This window comes from Nomascus leucogenys, chromosome 9, assembly GCF_006542625.1.
Source record: "Nomascus leucogenys isolate Asia chromosome 9, Asia_NLE_v1, whole genome shotgun sequence".
Classification (NCBI taxonomy): Eukaryota; Metazoa; Chordata; class Mammalia; order Primates; family Hylobatidae; genus Nomascus; species Nomascus leucogenys.
In genome coordinates, this window is record NC_044389.1 from 38,402,286 (window position 1) to 38,420,337 (window position 18,052).

The following is an 18,052-nucleotide window of genomic DNA, read 5'->3' on the forward strand; positions in this document are numbered from 1 at the left end:
TCAGGATGTCTTTGAAACATTAACTAGTACACTAATTTTTCAATACATTTTTCTTTCTCTATATTAACTCTGTTTCTTGAAATGTGAAATGAGAAAATTTTTATTTTCATACACACTTTAAGTTAATTATTTTATTTATCTTTATAAGATATCTGCCGGGGGGAGTGTGGAAGTACTCTTCCCTTTTATACAGCATGAAAGTGGCATAAAGAATAAAACCATCTCTTTGTAATAATTCTAGAACTCCATTTGAAGTGCTTTGTGGTAGGCAGATGGGGGTGTTGTTTGACATGTTTATAGAGTATATTAAATTTCAATTGAAGGCTTGCTAAGCAAAATATAATCACGAACTGCTCCAAACTATCAATTTTTTAAAATAACTATGAAACTTCAGACTACAGGAGATACTAACTGGGCCTCCTCAGATTGAGAAATCCAATAGTGGCATCCATGAAACAGTTAAAAATTAATAGGAAGTTACGTAGTCTAGCATTAGAATAAAACTTTTAAAAAACAGGGAGACTTAATTTTCATAGGTCACACTTTATTAAAGATAGTGTTATATCAAAATTCTGTCAATTACAATGGAATTCAACAGAGAGAATAGTGTATAATTTATATTTGCATATTTTGAAGAATTTGAAATTGTTCAGATTTTCCTATTATAGCTAATTTTAAAAGGATTTGAAGAATTTATTAATGAGAGATTTACAATTTCATGTGTATAATATTTTGGGAGATTTATTCTAAGAGTTTTAAAATTCTTTGTTTTATAGAATTTGAAGATACAAAGTGACATATAAAACATCAAATAAGATATAATTTAGCTTCTCACATGGCATTAATCATCGGGTTGTTAGCACCCTTGATCAAATGTGAGATAAGAACTCAGAAAATTGTTTTCTCATTTTGTGTGGTATAATCTTCCATCATTCCCCTATCCAATGAAGTATGTTTTTCTAAATAAGTAAATTCCTCTTAATCAGTGTATCTGAAAATATTTAGTAAGTAAAAATAGATTAGTTGCACTTTTTGTCTAACTTAAATCTATCTATGAAGAACGCAAAATCCCAATATTCTGGTATTATAAACGAGGAAAATATAAATAACTCCCACGGTTTTGCTAGCAGGACTGCCTAAATATCCAGTGTCCCATTTTAGTACTATTCATCTGCATTCTTATTGAAGAATACTGGCTCATAAAACAAAATTTAATCAATGTTCAGTTTTTATTAGATACATTAATAACTTAATGTTCATATGCTTATTTATTTTATGAGGATAAGTTAGCTGAGCTTTTATTAAACCTATCTTTGTCAGTTGGAGAAAATCCCAAAGTGAAACATTCAAAGTATTTTCTAAAAAACAGTATTATTCCTTTCAAGTTTCCAGCAGTATATAAAATTCTATACTGTCATTTATATACAACATTATGCAATGGTTGAGGTCCTTGTTATGTCAGAACAAGTGAGTGTGCATATGTGAAGAAATGTGGCTTTAAATGAGGCTAAATTAATAGTTTATTTTTTCTCATCTCATGTAGATATTAATGTTCACTGTAATTTGTTGCTTTTTGAATATTTTTGCTTCAATGTATAGGAAAAGCATCTCTTAATCAATCTGGAAAATAGAGAAACAATACAGGAGTATCCATTTCTGAGCTTGACACTGCATATGCTCACTCTTTTAAATAAATAAAGTGCAAAACCACTTCTTCCCCTATTGTGTTCCACTCTACGTTATTTAGATTAAGGTGAAAAAAATTAATTAGCATGTATTTCCATAGGTTAAAGCAATGCAAAGATCTGATAGTATGGAGGCTATTGTTTTGCAAGGATTTACACTCTGTTTTGGCTATTCTATTCACTTATCTTTCCTCATTGGTCACAAGGGTGCTATTTATAAAGTACTGCTTGTGTACATAACTTGGTACTCTGAAATTCTTGACATTCATATCCCAAATTCATTATCAAGTCCCAAATTTATACTCAAGAACTAAGTTATTCATTGGCTGTCCATCTCTACATAAATATTTTTTATTTCATGTATTATGAAATTCTTAAATATCCAAATTTGTTATTATAACTGCAACCAAATTTTTAAGATCAGCATTAATAGTATCAGAAATGTATTATCCAAATCCTTAGAAAAAGCATGGGAGAAAATGGGTTGATTTCTAAATAAACCGTAAGGTCACTGCTATATTTATATATCTAGCATCTCTCTCTAGAACTTTTAAATAAATATTAATTAATGAATATGAGTTATGCCTATGAATAATTTCTCCTGCCCATCTCTATTGCTAAAGAGAAAAAGCACATTGTTTTCTAAAAGGACATAAGTATAAATGATTAGAGGATGTGATTCCTCTAAATACAGACACTACAGATGTTTTTAGTATAATAATGTCAAAGTTCATTAAAATTGTGATATGAAACAAAATTAAAAAAAATAGTTTGTTTTCCATTCAGAAAAAAAGACATCATTTCCAGAAAGTGGGAGGAACAATTTACATACAGAATGACATATTTATTGACTGTTTTTCTGATTGGTTAAAATTATGCATCTGGAGCAGGTGCAGAACATGATATTGAATGAACAGCCTTCCTGAAATGCTTTTTCAGTGAGACTGAACGCTGCCTGAGTACCAGTCTCTGCTAGCTGCGCTTTTACTTGCTGTTTCTTGTTGAGGCTTGTTTTAATGATGCTTTGGGGGGTTCCAGAACTGAATTCTATATGTTAATGTGATATGCAGCTGTATATGTTATGGAGCTCCAGAGATGCCCATAGTCAAAAATAACTCCTTTCAGTTGCCCTCCTGACTCTCACCCTAGGTAATGCAATGTTAACTGCTCCTCACCAAGGTATTCCCAAGTCATTTTCTTATGAGATCCAAAGTTTTATTTTCATTTTCATACCAGGAAATTTCATGCAATTTAAATATCCATGAGGTTTATTTAATGATAAAGCCTATTTGAAGATACAATTTTAAAAGCGTATTATTTGTTTTTTTGACGGTGGGAGAGTTGAAGGTGGATGAATAGATGTTTGTTTTCTAATGTAAATTGTAAGAGCATGTATAGCTTTCAGGTCTCTGTAGAATTCGTCTAACAAAGTTGTTTTTGTCAGTATTATTTAAATAACATAAATCTCTGGATAATTTTACACAATTGTATTTAGAATATTATTAAAAAGAAACATTAACAACTGTTCTCTCTAGAGGCACATATATTAAAGGCTAAAAGAATAATTTCATATCTAGCAAAATTATCAGCAATGTATTAAAATAACTTAAAGCTTAGCTTGAATAGACAAAATATAATTTCACTATGGTTTAATGTATTTGTTTCTTCCCTCCTTTTCATTTTGGTGAGGTGATTTAAGATGTCTTAAAGACCCTGGAATGACAAATGTATCTAAGTGTTATGAATAAAATTTGAAGCCGTGAGATCCCTGTTGTGTATTTTTCCTCACCCAAGAACATATGTGTTAGGAATATTACTTCAAGTTTACTGAAAATTTACTAGTGTTACGTTACTAATACATTGCCAGTTTCTTAATATGATAAAGATAACTGTAGTTTGTTGTTGTTGTTGTTGTTGAGATGGAGTCTAGCTCTGTGGCCCAGGCTGGAGTGCAGTGGCAAGATTGTGGCTCACTGCAACCTCTGGCTCCTGGGTTCAAGTGATTCTTCTGCCTCAGCCTCCCAAGCAGCTGGGATTACAGGTGCCTGCCACCACGCCTAGCTAATTTTTGTATTTTTAGTAGATACTGGGTTTCACTGTGTTGGCCAGACTGGTCTCAAACTCCTGACCTCGTGGATCCATCCACCTCAGCCTCCCAAAGTGCTGGGATTACAAGCATGAGCCACCACGCCCGGCCAGATAACTGTATTTTTTTCCAAAAATGACAAAAGATGGATTGGGTTGGCCATTTTTGTAATATATAGGTAGTTACACATTGTAAAATGACAATAAAATATATTCCCTTAATATCAAAATATACATATATTTAAATATATCCTAGAATATGTAATCAAAGAATAATCTCTGTTAGTACATGTGTAATAGACACTTCATTTACGTCACACAGTAGTTCTCAACCAATTTTGTAATGAAAATATTTTATCAGTCTGTCATTTGGCTGTCTTTTCTTAATGCATAAATCAATGGAAATTTTGTTTTTAGTAAACTGAATTTTGTGCTGGGAGCTTATGAATAGTAAAATCACTTCTTTAGAGTTTCACTAAAAATAATTTAAATATTTTCATTTTAGCCAGTTGTTTAATGTTGTACGCTTAATCATCAATTCACTATTCATTCAGCACATTCCCTCTCCAAACACCTGTCATTGTGTAGACATAATCAAAACATCATTCTCTCATTCATTTATTCATTCATCAATGTGACAAATATTTTTAGTGCCAACTCTGAGTCAGGTGCCAGGTCACTGCAAGAATTTATAGATGAATAAAATTTGTTGCCATTCAAGAAGCTAAAAAGCAGTGAGGAAGCCAACAAACGTACTCCAATGACTATGCTGCAGCATAGACTGGAAATCACATGAGGGGATGCAGAAAGCTACTGTGCTCCAAAGGGAAAATACTACATTAAGTTTAAGTATTGGGAAAAACGTGAAGAAGGAAAAAATGGAACTGAACTTTGACAGTTGGAAATTGTTAGGAAGAAAATCCTCAGTGAAGGAACCAATATGTGCAAACGTATGGAAGCGTGGAGAAATATCCTGGAGATTTCAGGAGAAAATTTAGTACATGTGAAGATGAACAGTTGGAGTTGATGCAGGAAGTGTGTGTTAGGGCTACATTTAGGAATCTTTATCTTATTATTTCATTAAATATTTTGCAGTAGATAGCTAATGCAATAGAAAAGCATCTTATATACTGTAATTTGGCTATAGTCATGTCTAGTGTAGTTTACGAAAGGAGTTACAGAGTGGAGGAGCATTATTTTGAAGGCACTTACAGTAATGTGGAGGAAAAATGTTAAGGACTTAATTGAGGAAATGTTAGAGTTAATGAAAAGAAAGAGATGGGTCGTAGTTCCTGGGATTTGGCACTAATTTGTTGTGAAGGACACGAGTAAGTCTTTGTGTTTAAGGGACGAAGGCCATACTGGAGTTATTAACAGGAAAAGAAGGCAGACTATGGTTGAAAGAAGTAAAGAAAAATACACTGATTTCATTTTCAGGTCCATTGAATTTGAATGTTGGTGGAATACCCCTATAAAATAAATCTACCAGGAATACGGACATAACTCTCAAAAGAAATTAAACCAGTGAGATAGAGGTATTAATTAAACCGATAGAAATAGATGGATTGAGAGGAGAGAACCAGAGAGGTTCACGTGGAGGACCTATGAAAATGTCCATACATCAATGTAGAGAAGAGCAAAAAGCATCAGAAAAGTAGTTAGGGATTTCAATCCATCAAGAACAATGAAAAAATAAGATTGTATTTAGAGGTTAAGATGTCATTTGTGAATCTTAGGAGGACAGATTTTTTTTCCTCGTAATAAGAGAAATTTGCAAAGGACTTGCAAATTTGTGGATAATCGAGAAAACGAAGAGAGATAAAGGCTTGAAAAGTGAAGCTGAGAGGCTTTGCGAGTTGTGGTGAATCTCATAGTTTTCTGGGTGGGTGTGAGTGGGAAACAGCCAGGGGAGCAACTGAGGATTCCAAAACAGCAGAGAGAAAAACAAAACTCAAAAATCTATTGTGCAGGATGATGAAGGCAAGAAACTATTAGATCAGAGGCACATTTTTGGGCAGTTCATTCGGAAAGAGGCAGTGGCCTTTGAACTGCCAAAAAATAAAAATAAAATAAAGTAAAAGAGGAAAAGAGAACAACGATGTCTGGTATACAGTATTTGGTGAAGGGAAGTTTAAAAACAGGTTTGGATGGCTTCAGGCTTCTCAGTGAAATCTAGGCAAGATTATTTGCTGAGTGAGGAACACTGGCTAGGGACATGGGTCTCATCCAAACTACTAGTATTGGCATCATTCCAAACTACTAGTATGAAAATCAGTTTAGGGTTGCAATAATTTCAATTGTGCTTCATGCCTCTGGGCTTGATGTGACTGATTCACCACTTTCAGATGTGGCTAATTCTAGCTTACTTTGTTCCAGGCGGTGTGGCTACAGCAAAGCAAAACAAGATCCAGAAGAGGAAAAGATGCATTTTCATAATGGGCACAGTAAGCAAATTGTAAAAAATAAAAACAGAATAAAATAGGGGACACTTTATTGTTATTGAAGTTTTTCAGGCTAGAAGATTTATAATAACTGACCAAAATATTGTTTTTTAAAAAAATAAGTGTTCTATTTGTTACATTCCTGTAAAGAATACGGGCTTGGGTATTTCTGGAAGGCTTTAGGCAATAGCTGAATGCTTTATTCAATTATTTAAATAATACTTTCATTCTAATCAAAATAAAAACTTTTTGCTTAATATAAAGAGCTATTATATTTCAAATAAAATTTCCTGGCATATTCTAATTCCTAGCAACACAATGAGTAGAAATCTATCATTAAGTAGCATCACAGGTTAAATAAAATTTCTCAGGATTTTTTTCTTCCAGCTTTTAGTGGGAATTTACTGCAACAGGTCCTGTGGCAGCAATCTTGGTTCAAACGACTTAAAAAGACCATGCTTTAAAAAATAAGGCAGAAAATCACGTTTTAATAAAGAGTTTTAACAACTAGCCTAAATGAGTTGAATTTTGATATTTTATTATTTTTCCTTAAATGGTGCAATGTGAATTGATTTGCCAAGTGAGTGACAAATATATTTGTTTTTTTTCATTCTGCCATCTTAAATGTCAAAATCATTAAAGCCATAACTCATGCTGCAAAGCATTGAGTTCATTTCCTAATCCTATCTTATTTAATATTATTTATTCCCAAAAAACTTGATGAGGCGATGTTAGTAGTCGTTAAAGGTGATAAAACTGAAACTCATACAGCATAAGTCTTGTCTAATGTCATGCAGTGACAGAAGTACAGTGAGAAGCAGAATACTTTCTTTTGACTTATATGTCAGCCTTTTTGCCCCATACCACCAGAAAAGTTACTTGAAATCATTTTGTATAAAACTAAAATTGATAACGTGATTATATCGAATATCATCCATATGAAATATAGAATAATAAACCAGCAAATTAAGCACTAGTATTGCATTGTCCAGTTCAGTGAATAACATTGTCTTAATTTGCCTCAGAGACTTTCTAAGTATTATCATTGAGAGGTGTATTTTCTCAGATATGTCATCACATATGCATTTCTTGTGCCTGCAAACAGATTTCTAAAATTATAAAACTGATATAGTTGTACAAACAACTGTAACTCAGGAGAGGGCTGGTCCTTGCAGTTTGAATACTTCTGGGAATTAGAGATTTAAGCCATACTTGCATGTTAATAAAGTTCATAATTTTGCTCATCCATCACAACTACTTCTATTTTAATGTCAATTTATATTTACAGTTAAACTGCCAGGAGTAAGAACTTATATTGATCCACATACCTATGAGGATCCCAATCAAGCTGTCCACGAATTTGCCAAGGAGATAGAAGCATCATGTATCACCATTGAGAGAGTTATTGGAGCAGGTACCACAATATGTTTGACTTTCACTTTTAACTTTTGTTTGCATTCTAGAATGTAATATATCAATTTCCTGATGTAACAGAGAATGTTTTTAATCTTCTGTAATTGGCTTGCATTCAAAGTGATATGTAACTGATCACAGTTTAATACAACCTTCTGTGTAACTCAAGCTTAAACCAGCAAATATCTGGTTTATAAAATTAAAAAACAGCAAAAAATATATTTTAAATAGATAATGTTTCACTATATATATATATATATATATAGTGAATTTGTAATACCCAAAAGTATTTATGTAGTTTAGTTCATATCTGCCTTAAAATTGTTTCCTTTTTTTCTAGCTATAACCTGGTTAACTTTTCTCTTATTACTACTACAGTAGACAGAAAAAGAAGAAAAAGTGATTTTTAGTTAGTTGCTTTTAATTTCATTCTTTTTTTAAAGGTTTTTGTAGGTGAGATGGAGGAAGCTAATAGCCCCTAAAGTGTTTTATGATCATCTGTTATGGTTTGTTCCAATGTACTATTTATTTTCATTCCTATCAATAATGTAGTGTAGACTACCATTTTCTGACTGTTTTTTGTTTGTTCGTTTGTTTTTTCATCTAAGTCTTAGTAGTCTAAGAGGGCATTCAAGTATTAATAGACTAAGAATTTCAAATGAGTTTTTGCATTTTTTTCATCTTTATCACAAGGTGAATTTGGTGAAGTTTGTAGTGGACGTTTGAAACTACCAGGAAAAAGAGAATTACCTGTGGCTATCAAAACCCTTAAAGTAGGCTATACTGAAAAGCAACGCAGAGATTTCCTAGGTGAAGCAAGTATCATGGGACAGTTTGATCATCCTAACATCATCCATTTAGAAGGTGTGGTGACCAAAAGTAAGTATGATGGCAAATTATACATGTGTGTGCATATCCTCAATATCTGTCTAGATTATTATTAATTTAGGGTAAAGAGAAACCAAGATTGTAATATATTAATTTCTCTAATATTAATGTTTATCCTGTATTTTAGTAGATTTTTGTTAAAGCTAATCTTCAATGAACTTGAATTTTCATCTATCTTTTAAAATATATATTTTAACCCATTTGCTATGAATTCAATGTCAGACAAAACTGTATCCAGACAAAAGAAGCAGTAAATATATCAATTTTTTTTTAACTATTGGCTCTTTTACTTTTTATCCTAATGAAATATTAACTTCAAAGTTTTGATTGAGGCATTGAAGTTTAACATTCAACAGGATTGCTATAACCATAGCAATGTCACCTTTTAAGCAGTTCTTTACAGCCAGGTTCATTTTGTTTATTCATTTGTTAAAGATATGTTAATAGTTCTAGGGAAAGCAACAACCACAGAAGACAGGAAAATTTCCTTTTAACGAATTTTTGTTGTTGTGAAAGCAAATCTAGTTTTCTTTCCCAAAAATATCTAGAATTTTACATCTTTTTTAATTTGTGTTAATGTTTTGTAAATGTGTTAGTATGTTGAGCCTTACAATACAAGGATTTTAAATCATTTTCAGTCAATGAATAATGTATTTTTGTGGCACATAACTGAGGCCTTCATTTTCTTTGTATTCATTATTTCTTTACCGTTCCTATGTGTTCTGATTCCTTCCTTTATTCCTTACACCATATACATAAATTACCAAAATCCATATCTTAAAGAGATATGCATCTTCAGGAAACATGCTCAGAGAGGAAAGTAGGAAAAGAATAAAATAAACTACATATGTGGATTTCTTCAAATCTTAGATGTGTTTCTTCCTCCAGTTGAATGTATACCCACACATTATTCTTTACTTGATGGCAACCCAGACAGGGCATTTCTGGAGCAAGAAGGCAATCCTGAGGTCTTATTAGAAAAGTGTAAATTGCTAAAGAAAGGCAGGAGTCAGGCTCAAGAGAGAGGCAGGCAGAGGAAACAGCATATTTTTTTAATGGAATAAAACAAAAATATTTTATAATGAGGATATTCTTTAATGGATGTGTGGAAATATGTGAAATAACAATATAATATAAAAATATGGTCACAGATGCAATAAAATAAAATCAGAATTTGAATGTGGCTATATTCTATCTGAGGGGAAGGACCTTGAAAGAACATCTGTGATAGCAAACGGCGATAGATACCGTGGAGGCAAGAATCATAGCAACAGAGATCCAGTAAAATTATTTGCTATGCAGACATGGTATTAGCTAATATAAAACATAGTTCTTAATGATGGTATCAGTATAATAGTAAGCAAATATTGGATACTTTCTGTCTCCATCGCCTTATTCACATGGTTACCAAATTTAACTTTCTGAAAATAAACTCTCACTATGACATCCCGTGACCCCAGGGTAAATGCAAACTCCATAGGCAGCCAATCTACCCTTCATAATGAGTTAAGATGTAATATTTAGAACAATGCCAGATTACTGTTATTATCATGGAAGACCACGTTACATAATGGTCAAGAACATGGACTATGCATCTAGTGATGCAATTTGAATTTTAATTTGAATATAAACAATTAGGTGGTTTTGCACATCATAAACATTTAGAACCTTAGTTTCCACATTAATGCTATGGGGTGAGAATACCTTATAGCATTATTGTGAAGATGACACTAATTAATATAGATGAAGTTTAGAATGGGCAAGGCACAAAGTAAGTACTTATTTAGTACATAGTTACTACGTCTCCACTCACCTTTCTTCCTATGCTCTGAGACCCTCCATATCCATCCTGTGCTTAGTCCCTTTTAAAGTACCTCAGATTTTGCCTTCATTGCCTCTTTCTCTGAAATGTACACCCTCATGTTCATTACTTTTTCAGGTTCATTGAAACCTTATTCAAAGTCTACCAACTCTGTGAAACAATCCCTTCCACTTTGCCCTGAAGTAATTTCTTCTTTTGAACACTGTGCCTACATGATAATTTTTGCAAGTCTATAACGTTTCTTCATTTGGTTCAAAAGTCTTATTTAAATCTTACTTAATTTTGTCTCTTTTGCTTATATTTTTCAGCTCTTTAGCTAAAAAATGTATGTTCCTTGAAGACAAAGATCGTATCCTAAATATTTATGTAAACATACTGTATTTTACAGACCTTTATTACAAAACTTGTTTATTTGAACAGGTCCTGACTGAGATAACTTAAGACAACTTCTTGTAATAATACAAACAAATTTCTCATATACTGTATATGCATTTTTTTAGAAGCTAGTGTCAATATTAACAAGTGATCATATCTAGATTCTGTGAATTCTATCTAAAAAAATGTTACTGTGGTTAGAAAGGCAGTTTTAAATTTCTAATCTCTTAATCAAATATTCTGCTGGATGATGCTGCTCACCATGAGGCTACACATATATGTAAAGCAAACTGTAAATACCAACAATATTTATTTGCTTTTACTTTTTATTATATATAAATTGAAATGATATTTCCCCTTTATAAATTTAGCTCTTGATGTTCAAGTTAGGAAGTCTCCAACTTGTTTTTAATTTACCATGTTGCAACTCACTTTATTTGTGTCCTTAATTTCATGCTCTCTGATCTGATGCTAATTTATTCAGCAATTATTCTCAACCTGCAGCACACAGATAATGAGACATAAGTGCAACTAAACCTTGTGGTTTTTCTTATTGAAGCTGAGGTAGGGAGTCTGAAGTAGCCCTCCTATGGGTGGTGTCATCATGAGCCTTCATCTTTCCACTATCACATGCCAGAAGCTTGAGCCCCCATTCAAATTCCTTCTGTGATTTATTGTGAAACAGGAACCATCATAAATAGATACATATATTCTAAAGAGCTTTCATGACAAATGACATAAAAAAAAGCCCACAGGTCTTGGCTTAATTGACTCATTTGAAATGCAAGGCACTTTAGTGTAATAGACATAGTGCCAGCTTTTACTATTTAATGAGATTTGGGAAAAAGATAAAAAGGAAAAAAAAACTATAATTTTTTCACTGCAGCATCCTTAGTTCCTGAAGATTTCATCTATCATCAGTGGAAAATTATTATCCAAACTGACTAAAGGAAGATCTATTGAGTCTTAGGATTAGTCATAATTTTATTTCTTAATTTAGAATCATGTATGAATAAGCCTAGTTCTGTAAAATTAACAAATTTAAACAAAACATTACAGAAACATCAGAGGAATCTCTGTCTTTCTCTTTATTTCTGTATCTGCAGAGATAGAACATCCAATTACATTGATTACCTAAACTGCTAGACAGTTTTGCCTTTACTGTGTAAATTTATAATTATCTTTCAAATACATTTCCTTAGTCTGTCTAGTAAGATCATTTTCTTTATACAGGGTCTGATTATATATTAACTAACATTATTCCAACAGTCTTCCACTACTCTTCCCATTTTGTCACTTTCCACTTTAGTCTACTCCACACACATTGCCCTCAAATCACTGCTTTCCTGTCATGCTTCATCAGCAGTCGAGCAAACAAATCAACCAAAATGCATAGACTTTCATACTTAACCTGATACACATTTCCACATTTCACTATTTTCTTTCTGGAAAACTCTACCTTATTCTTGCCCTGCCCCCTTGAGATACTTCACTCAGGCCTAAAATATCCTCTCTTCTCTCTACTCGACCTCCAGGTTTAATTCAAATGTGACCTCTGTGAGATCAGTGTCATTTATCTTCATTTCTCCTTCAATCTTGAGTGCCTGCCTGGCATAAAGTAGGCCTTCAATTATGTTGAATAGCTGAGTAAAGGAAAACTTCCCAGTTCTACATTGGAGTACAAGTTTCAAAATATGAACTTCAAAGGGCAAAAGTTTTTGTTCTGCTCACTTGTGTGTTCCTAGATCCAAGCCCAACAGGTGTAACACTTTATATATGTGTTGAATGAATGAATTCTCAGGCAGAAGTAATTATCTAAACACCAGGGGCATTTCTGTATACTCTGTCATGCTATATGTTATTTCATAATTAAATCTGCACATGTTTTATCATACTTCTTATGCAATGAGCTCGTTGAAACTAGCGTAGGTTTATCACCCCCTTTGTGTCTAGCAAAGGGCCAGACACATCAGGTAATAAAAAAAAGAAAGAAATTAAAATAGTGAATGAATAAATTGTGGCTATGTAAAGATCTTAAGCTAGTTGGAATGATATAGTTTATGTTTTAAATTTAAAAACTTAATTATATAAAACCATGGCCTTTTAAGAAAAATACTAAAATTAATAGGAAAGAAATAGTCTGAAAATCAGATCTTGCATACACCACTATTAATTATTATCATTGCATTAAGAATTTACTAAGCTTAGTTTTCTTTATATGTTATCTCTTTTAATCTGCACAATAAGCTATGCTATAGATATTAGTATTTGTTTTCCTTTTACAGAGGGGAAAAATTAACATTAAAAAAGTTAAATACCTTATCCAATATCATAAAACTAGCATGGGAATAATGTCAGATTTTAAAACAGCTCTATCTGACTCCAAAATCCAAACTCTTAAACAGTGAATATAACCAACCTCATATTTCATCATTCTGTACATGCTTGACAAGAATCATTCATTTATTCAAAAAATACTAGTTGATCACCTAATATATGCCTATTCTTACTAATCAGTGGGACTATAGCAGAGATTAAACTGACTGAGTTTCTGCCTTTATAGGGTTTACCTTTGGGTGATGGAGACAGAAATTAAATGAACAAATAACTTAAGATAATAATGTTAAATGGAGAAAATCAAGCTGGGAAAGGAGATTAGGGGTTGCTTCTGTTGAGAGTGGGTGTTTTCTATTTTACTTAGATAAGGCTTGAACAAATTAAAGTTTTGGGCCTTACAGACGTTTGGGGGCAGACTGTTACAGGAAGAGGGACTAGCAATGCTCTAAGGGAACTTGCCTGGAAGGTTCAAGAAACAGCAAGAAGGCCATTGTCGCTGCAGTGGAATGATTGAGAGGAGTCTTTGGTAAGAATTTAGATTAATGATATAATAGGAGAATAGACAATGTAAAAACTCTTTGGTGACTGCAAAGACCATCTCTTAATCTGAACTTTGAAGATGTAGCGCTAACATGGGATAGAATTTGATTTATACATTAACAGGACCAGAAAAGCTGCTGGGTTAAGAAGAGGTGGTAGGACCCAGTGTTGAAGCAGGGAGGCACTGGAAGCTAATTGACACTGTTCACAGATCATTATGGATTAGGTCAGTATAATGACCTAGCATGGTGGAGGGTAGTGGTTGGATTTTGTAGATATTTTGAAGGCAATCACAGTAAACCTTCTTGTGAATTGGATGTGAAGTATGAGAAAAAGTGAGGAGTCAATGATAACTATAAATTATTTGTCCTGAGTACCTCAAAAAAAGGAGTTGCAATTTATGGGGAAGAGTTTGTGAGGAACAAGATTAAGCTTGGTAATCAGTAGTTCAGTTGTGGACATGTTAAATTTGAGATACCTATTAGCATACAATTACAGATGTTGTGCATAAAGTTGGATTTAGCTTTAGTCCCAAGAAGTAAAAAGAAAAATGTTTGAAGTATGAGTAGACTTTAATTTTATGTCTTACACTTCACAAGAAGAAATAAAATTATATGAACCAGTTATAAACAATGATATACATGAACAACTTTAAAAGTGGAGTGGAAACAGAACCAAGCTCATTAATTTCGTTCTTGTTTTTCTGTTAAGGCAGATACAGGTGTTTAATAAATACACATATACTAAAAATGAGAGATTTACAAGTGCTGTCTCTGAAAGACTCTAAATCTCAATCATCTGAAAAAATATAGGTTTATAGAAAGAGATTTGCTGACTTGCAGATTGACTGTTAGTAAATGAAACTGTGTTTTAAAGTTATTTTCATTATTAATACAACCAAGTTGTCAGATCTGATCATTTTTAGATTCTCCATCTCTTCTGAAAAGTCTATAATTTCTGACTTCATAATTACCGTATTAACCACTTTCACTAATGTAAGAACAATTCTAGTTTGTTTTTAATTTGAGAAATGAACATCTATTGAAAAGGTTTATATCAATGTAAACAATCTGAAATAAAGAGGATATTTCAGAAAGCTGGGAATTTCTACCCATAGAGACATTTTGCATTTCCATGCCCCTGTCTCAGGTGAGGTATACAAGCTTTTGATTTTATCTTATTTGCCCAATCTGAAATTATATAATTTTACAAAAGACTTGTCCCAACATGTTAACCAGCAAATAAGAACCATAATACAATTAAAATATCTGAGTACATTTCTAAGTTCTGTCTTATAGTTTGTTTGTATTTTTGTTGTTTTATTTTTTCCCCTTTTAATAAGCATTATCTATTCCTACTACAAGTACAAGATCCTATTTTCTGGTTGACCGTTATCCATTAATAATTGATTCACCATATTTGTGTTATCCTAAGTTTCTTTTGGGGTAAGAATAAAAGACATTTGAAACAGCTGCAAACATAAGGATACTAAACAGAAAACAATGCAAGTAAGATGGCATAATGAAATCATACTATAGATCTATAAGCAGAGGCTTACTTTTAATCATTTACATGTCTTAAAATATATTTCTAAGAGAAATCCAGTAACAATAATTTTCCAGTGAATTATGAGGCTTCTAAATGAAATGTTCACTGATAGCCCTAAGTGGTATCATGTGTTTATTGATGAGCTAATGGTTTCGGAAAGGCAGATGATATGAATGCAAATAAAATAATAAGCCTATATTTAGCAGCAACTCTTGTGATGTGACCTAGTTTAGTGTTTCACAAAATTTAATGTGCCTCTGGGGATATTGCTAAATTGCAGAATCTGTTTCAATAGATCTGATTGGGGAATGGTATTTTACGTTTCTAATAACTCCCCAGGCCGTGTCTATGCTGCTTGTCAGATATCATACTCTGAGAAACAAGGACTAGATCAACATTCCCCAAATTTGTTTCACCTAACTTTGAGATGTCTTATGGCAAAGGATTGTATTACCAGGAAGGGCATATTCTCTTCTCTTTTGGAGATTTGTGATCGACATTAGCACCAAAAAGTCACATAATAAGTAAAAAAAACCTCATTTTTTGTAATTGTAGGAAAAACATACACACACACCTTGAGCTATACACCTTTAATTTTTTTCAAGTGCACAATACAGTATTACCCCTACACACACTGTTGTACAGCAGATCTTTAGTACTTTTTCATCTCGCATACTGTAACTTTGTACACATTGAACAGCAACCCTCCACTTCCCTGTTCCCACAGCTCCTGGAAACTACCTTTCCACTTTCTGCTTCTGTGGGTTTAACTACTTTAAGTACCTCTTATGAATGTAATCCAAGATTGTTCACAATACACTGCTTGGATCATATGTGAGTAATGAGCACATATAAAAATAGAATATTTATTGAGAAAAGGTGAATTCCTGAACTAGATCTGCCATCAATGGTTGAAGAATTAGTAACGACATATTTGTGATTCCCAAGTTTGTATTAACACACAAAAAATGAATATTTGTGAGTTTTTAAAATGAAATCAAAGTAAATATTTTCAATTTGTAGGCATCCCAGTATGGGAGAAAGGAAAGCAGCCTTAATATTCAGGTAGATATAAATTTGATTCTCAACTTTACTCCTTATATAACTTGCTCTAGACAACCCAAGTAATATATTGAACCTTTCTGAGCCTTACTTGCTTTCTCTGAAAAAGCCTATTATAATATCACAGTTATAGAATTTTAATATAAATTCATAACTGCCTTATAAAGAGTAGATGCTCAATAAATTTGAGCTCTTTTATGGTTATCAATAATAAAGGTAAATTTCTCAAATAATGTATTTCTGTTACTTCATGTACTGTCCCTGGGCTGGGCCTTCAGTAAATAATATAAAGTAATATAAAAACTCTCCCCTGTGATTAAAATCATGTTTTGACATGCTTTATGAGTTCTTTTTATATGGATTTTTGATAACATGCTTTCAAAATTATTGGCAGATCTACTCTTTGTCTGTACTTCAAGCTGGATAATGGAAAATGATTTATACAGTTTTATTGAATTTACAAGGGTTAGAGTAAGCCATGTTAATTATTGCTATGTCATTTTTGCAGGCTAGCAGGAACTGAGACAAAACATAAGCCAAACTAAATGTAATTAGCATTAAAATGACTCAAGCATGAAAAATAATCGAATGGGTCCTGAAGTGTCTTATTTTTGTCAACAAAAGAAGATCATACTTGTTTGCAAACATTCATTTTAATTGCTTTTCCCCCATCATGTGAAATATGAGAGGTGTTTTAGGTCCTTATCATCTTTCTCAAATAATGTTTTTGTTTTTCACATCACAACCTACACTGTCATAAATAATTAATCTGGCTTTTAAAATTAGGTGACACTAGCTGAAAAATCTTACAGGATGAATACCAGGTGCCCATCTCCCTTTTTTTTCCCCAAATGTATACTATTCAGTGTTAATAAGTAGTCTGATCAGTGCATTCTCTTTAGGGTATAAATTCTGTCTTCTAAGCTCAATGAATTTGGGTTGAATTTAAGATACAGATTTTCAAAGAAAGAGAAAATTTTATATGAGAATTCCATCCAAATCCTACTCACTAGCCCTTGGGTGAGCAGTGGTCATATTTACCACTGACCCATAACTCTAAAAAGAGAGCCTAAAATATAAAAAGATAGGCAGAAAGAAGAAATTCTACGAAAGAAAGAAGAAAGACACTGGAAATGCTATAAGTAGAAATGCAGGAAAAGCCCTGAAAACATACAGGACATGGGGTAAAGTAGATAATGATAACATAGATTAGTGCAGCACAGCGTCTGTTCATGTGATATGAGCTGAGAGGTGCCAAGCAGGAACAGCTGAGACTATATGCTCTAGATGTCTGCTGGAATTCAGTTCTTTCAATTTATTATAATGTGACAACCCTCTCAATAGAGTTCTGTAAATGAGGGGAGAGATCAGGCAGAATGCAAGTAAAAGAGCCACACAGGGAGGATTTCTGGAATTGTGGGCTGATTCCAGAAAATCTAGGCCTCCTTTTAGTTAGATTAGGGCTGATCTTCGTCAGGTACATACCCTTTTGGCTCTATTCCTTGTAAATTGATTGAAATCTTTCTATATTGTGGGTAAAAACCAATGCCAGAGTTGCCCATGTGTCCCCTTTATATGAGTAACAGTTTCTTCGCTGAGTACTTTCAAATTCCTGAAACTGGGCAAATGATGGGATAATGCCTAATATCATAGGGTGATCCAGGATACCTCAGCATTATCGCTGATATGAATTCTGACATATACATACCCGTGCCCAAACAGTGGGACTATCACTCCTCGGAGAGGTATATTAGTTTTGTATTCTTAAAAGAAAAGGACTTCAGATGAATATAAAAGGCTGAAATGGGCTCTGAGATGTGAGAATGGGACGAAAAGAACCCAAAGCAGAATTGTGT

At 32.9% G+C, this 18,052-nt stretch overlaps 1 protein-coding gene across 1 annotated transcript in view; it reads left to right on the forward strand.

The window, feature by feature from the left end:
• EPHA5 (EPH receptor A5) overlaps window positions 1-18,052 on the forward strand; it is a 173,826-nt gene that overhangs the window by 120,297 nt on the left and 35,477 nt on the right. The window contains exons 7-9 of the mRNA XM_030818860.1: window positions 6,147-6,214; window positions 7,500-7,625; window positions 8,318-8,503. Of these exons, the coding sequence (XP_030674720.1) occupies window positions 6,147-6,214; window positions 7,500-7,625; window positions 8,318-8,503 (380 nt within the window). The remainder of the gene's footprint in view (window positions 1-6,146; window positions 6,215-7,499; window positions 7,626-8,317; window positions 8,504-18,052) is intronic.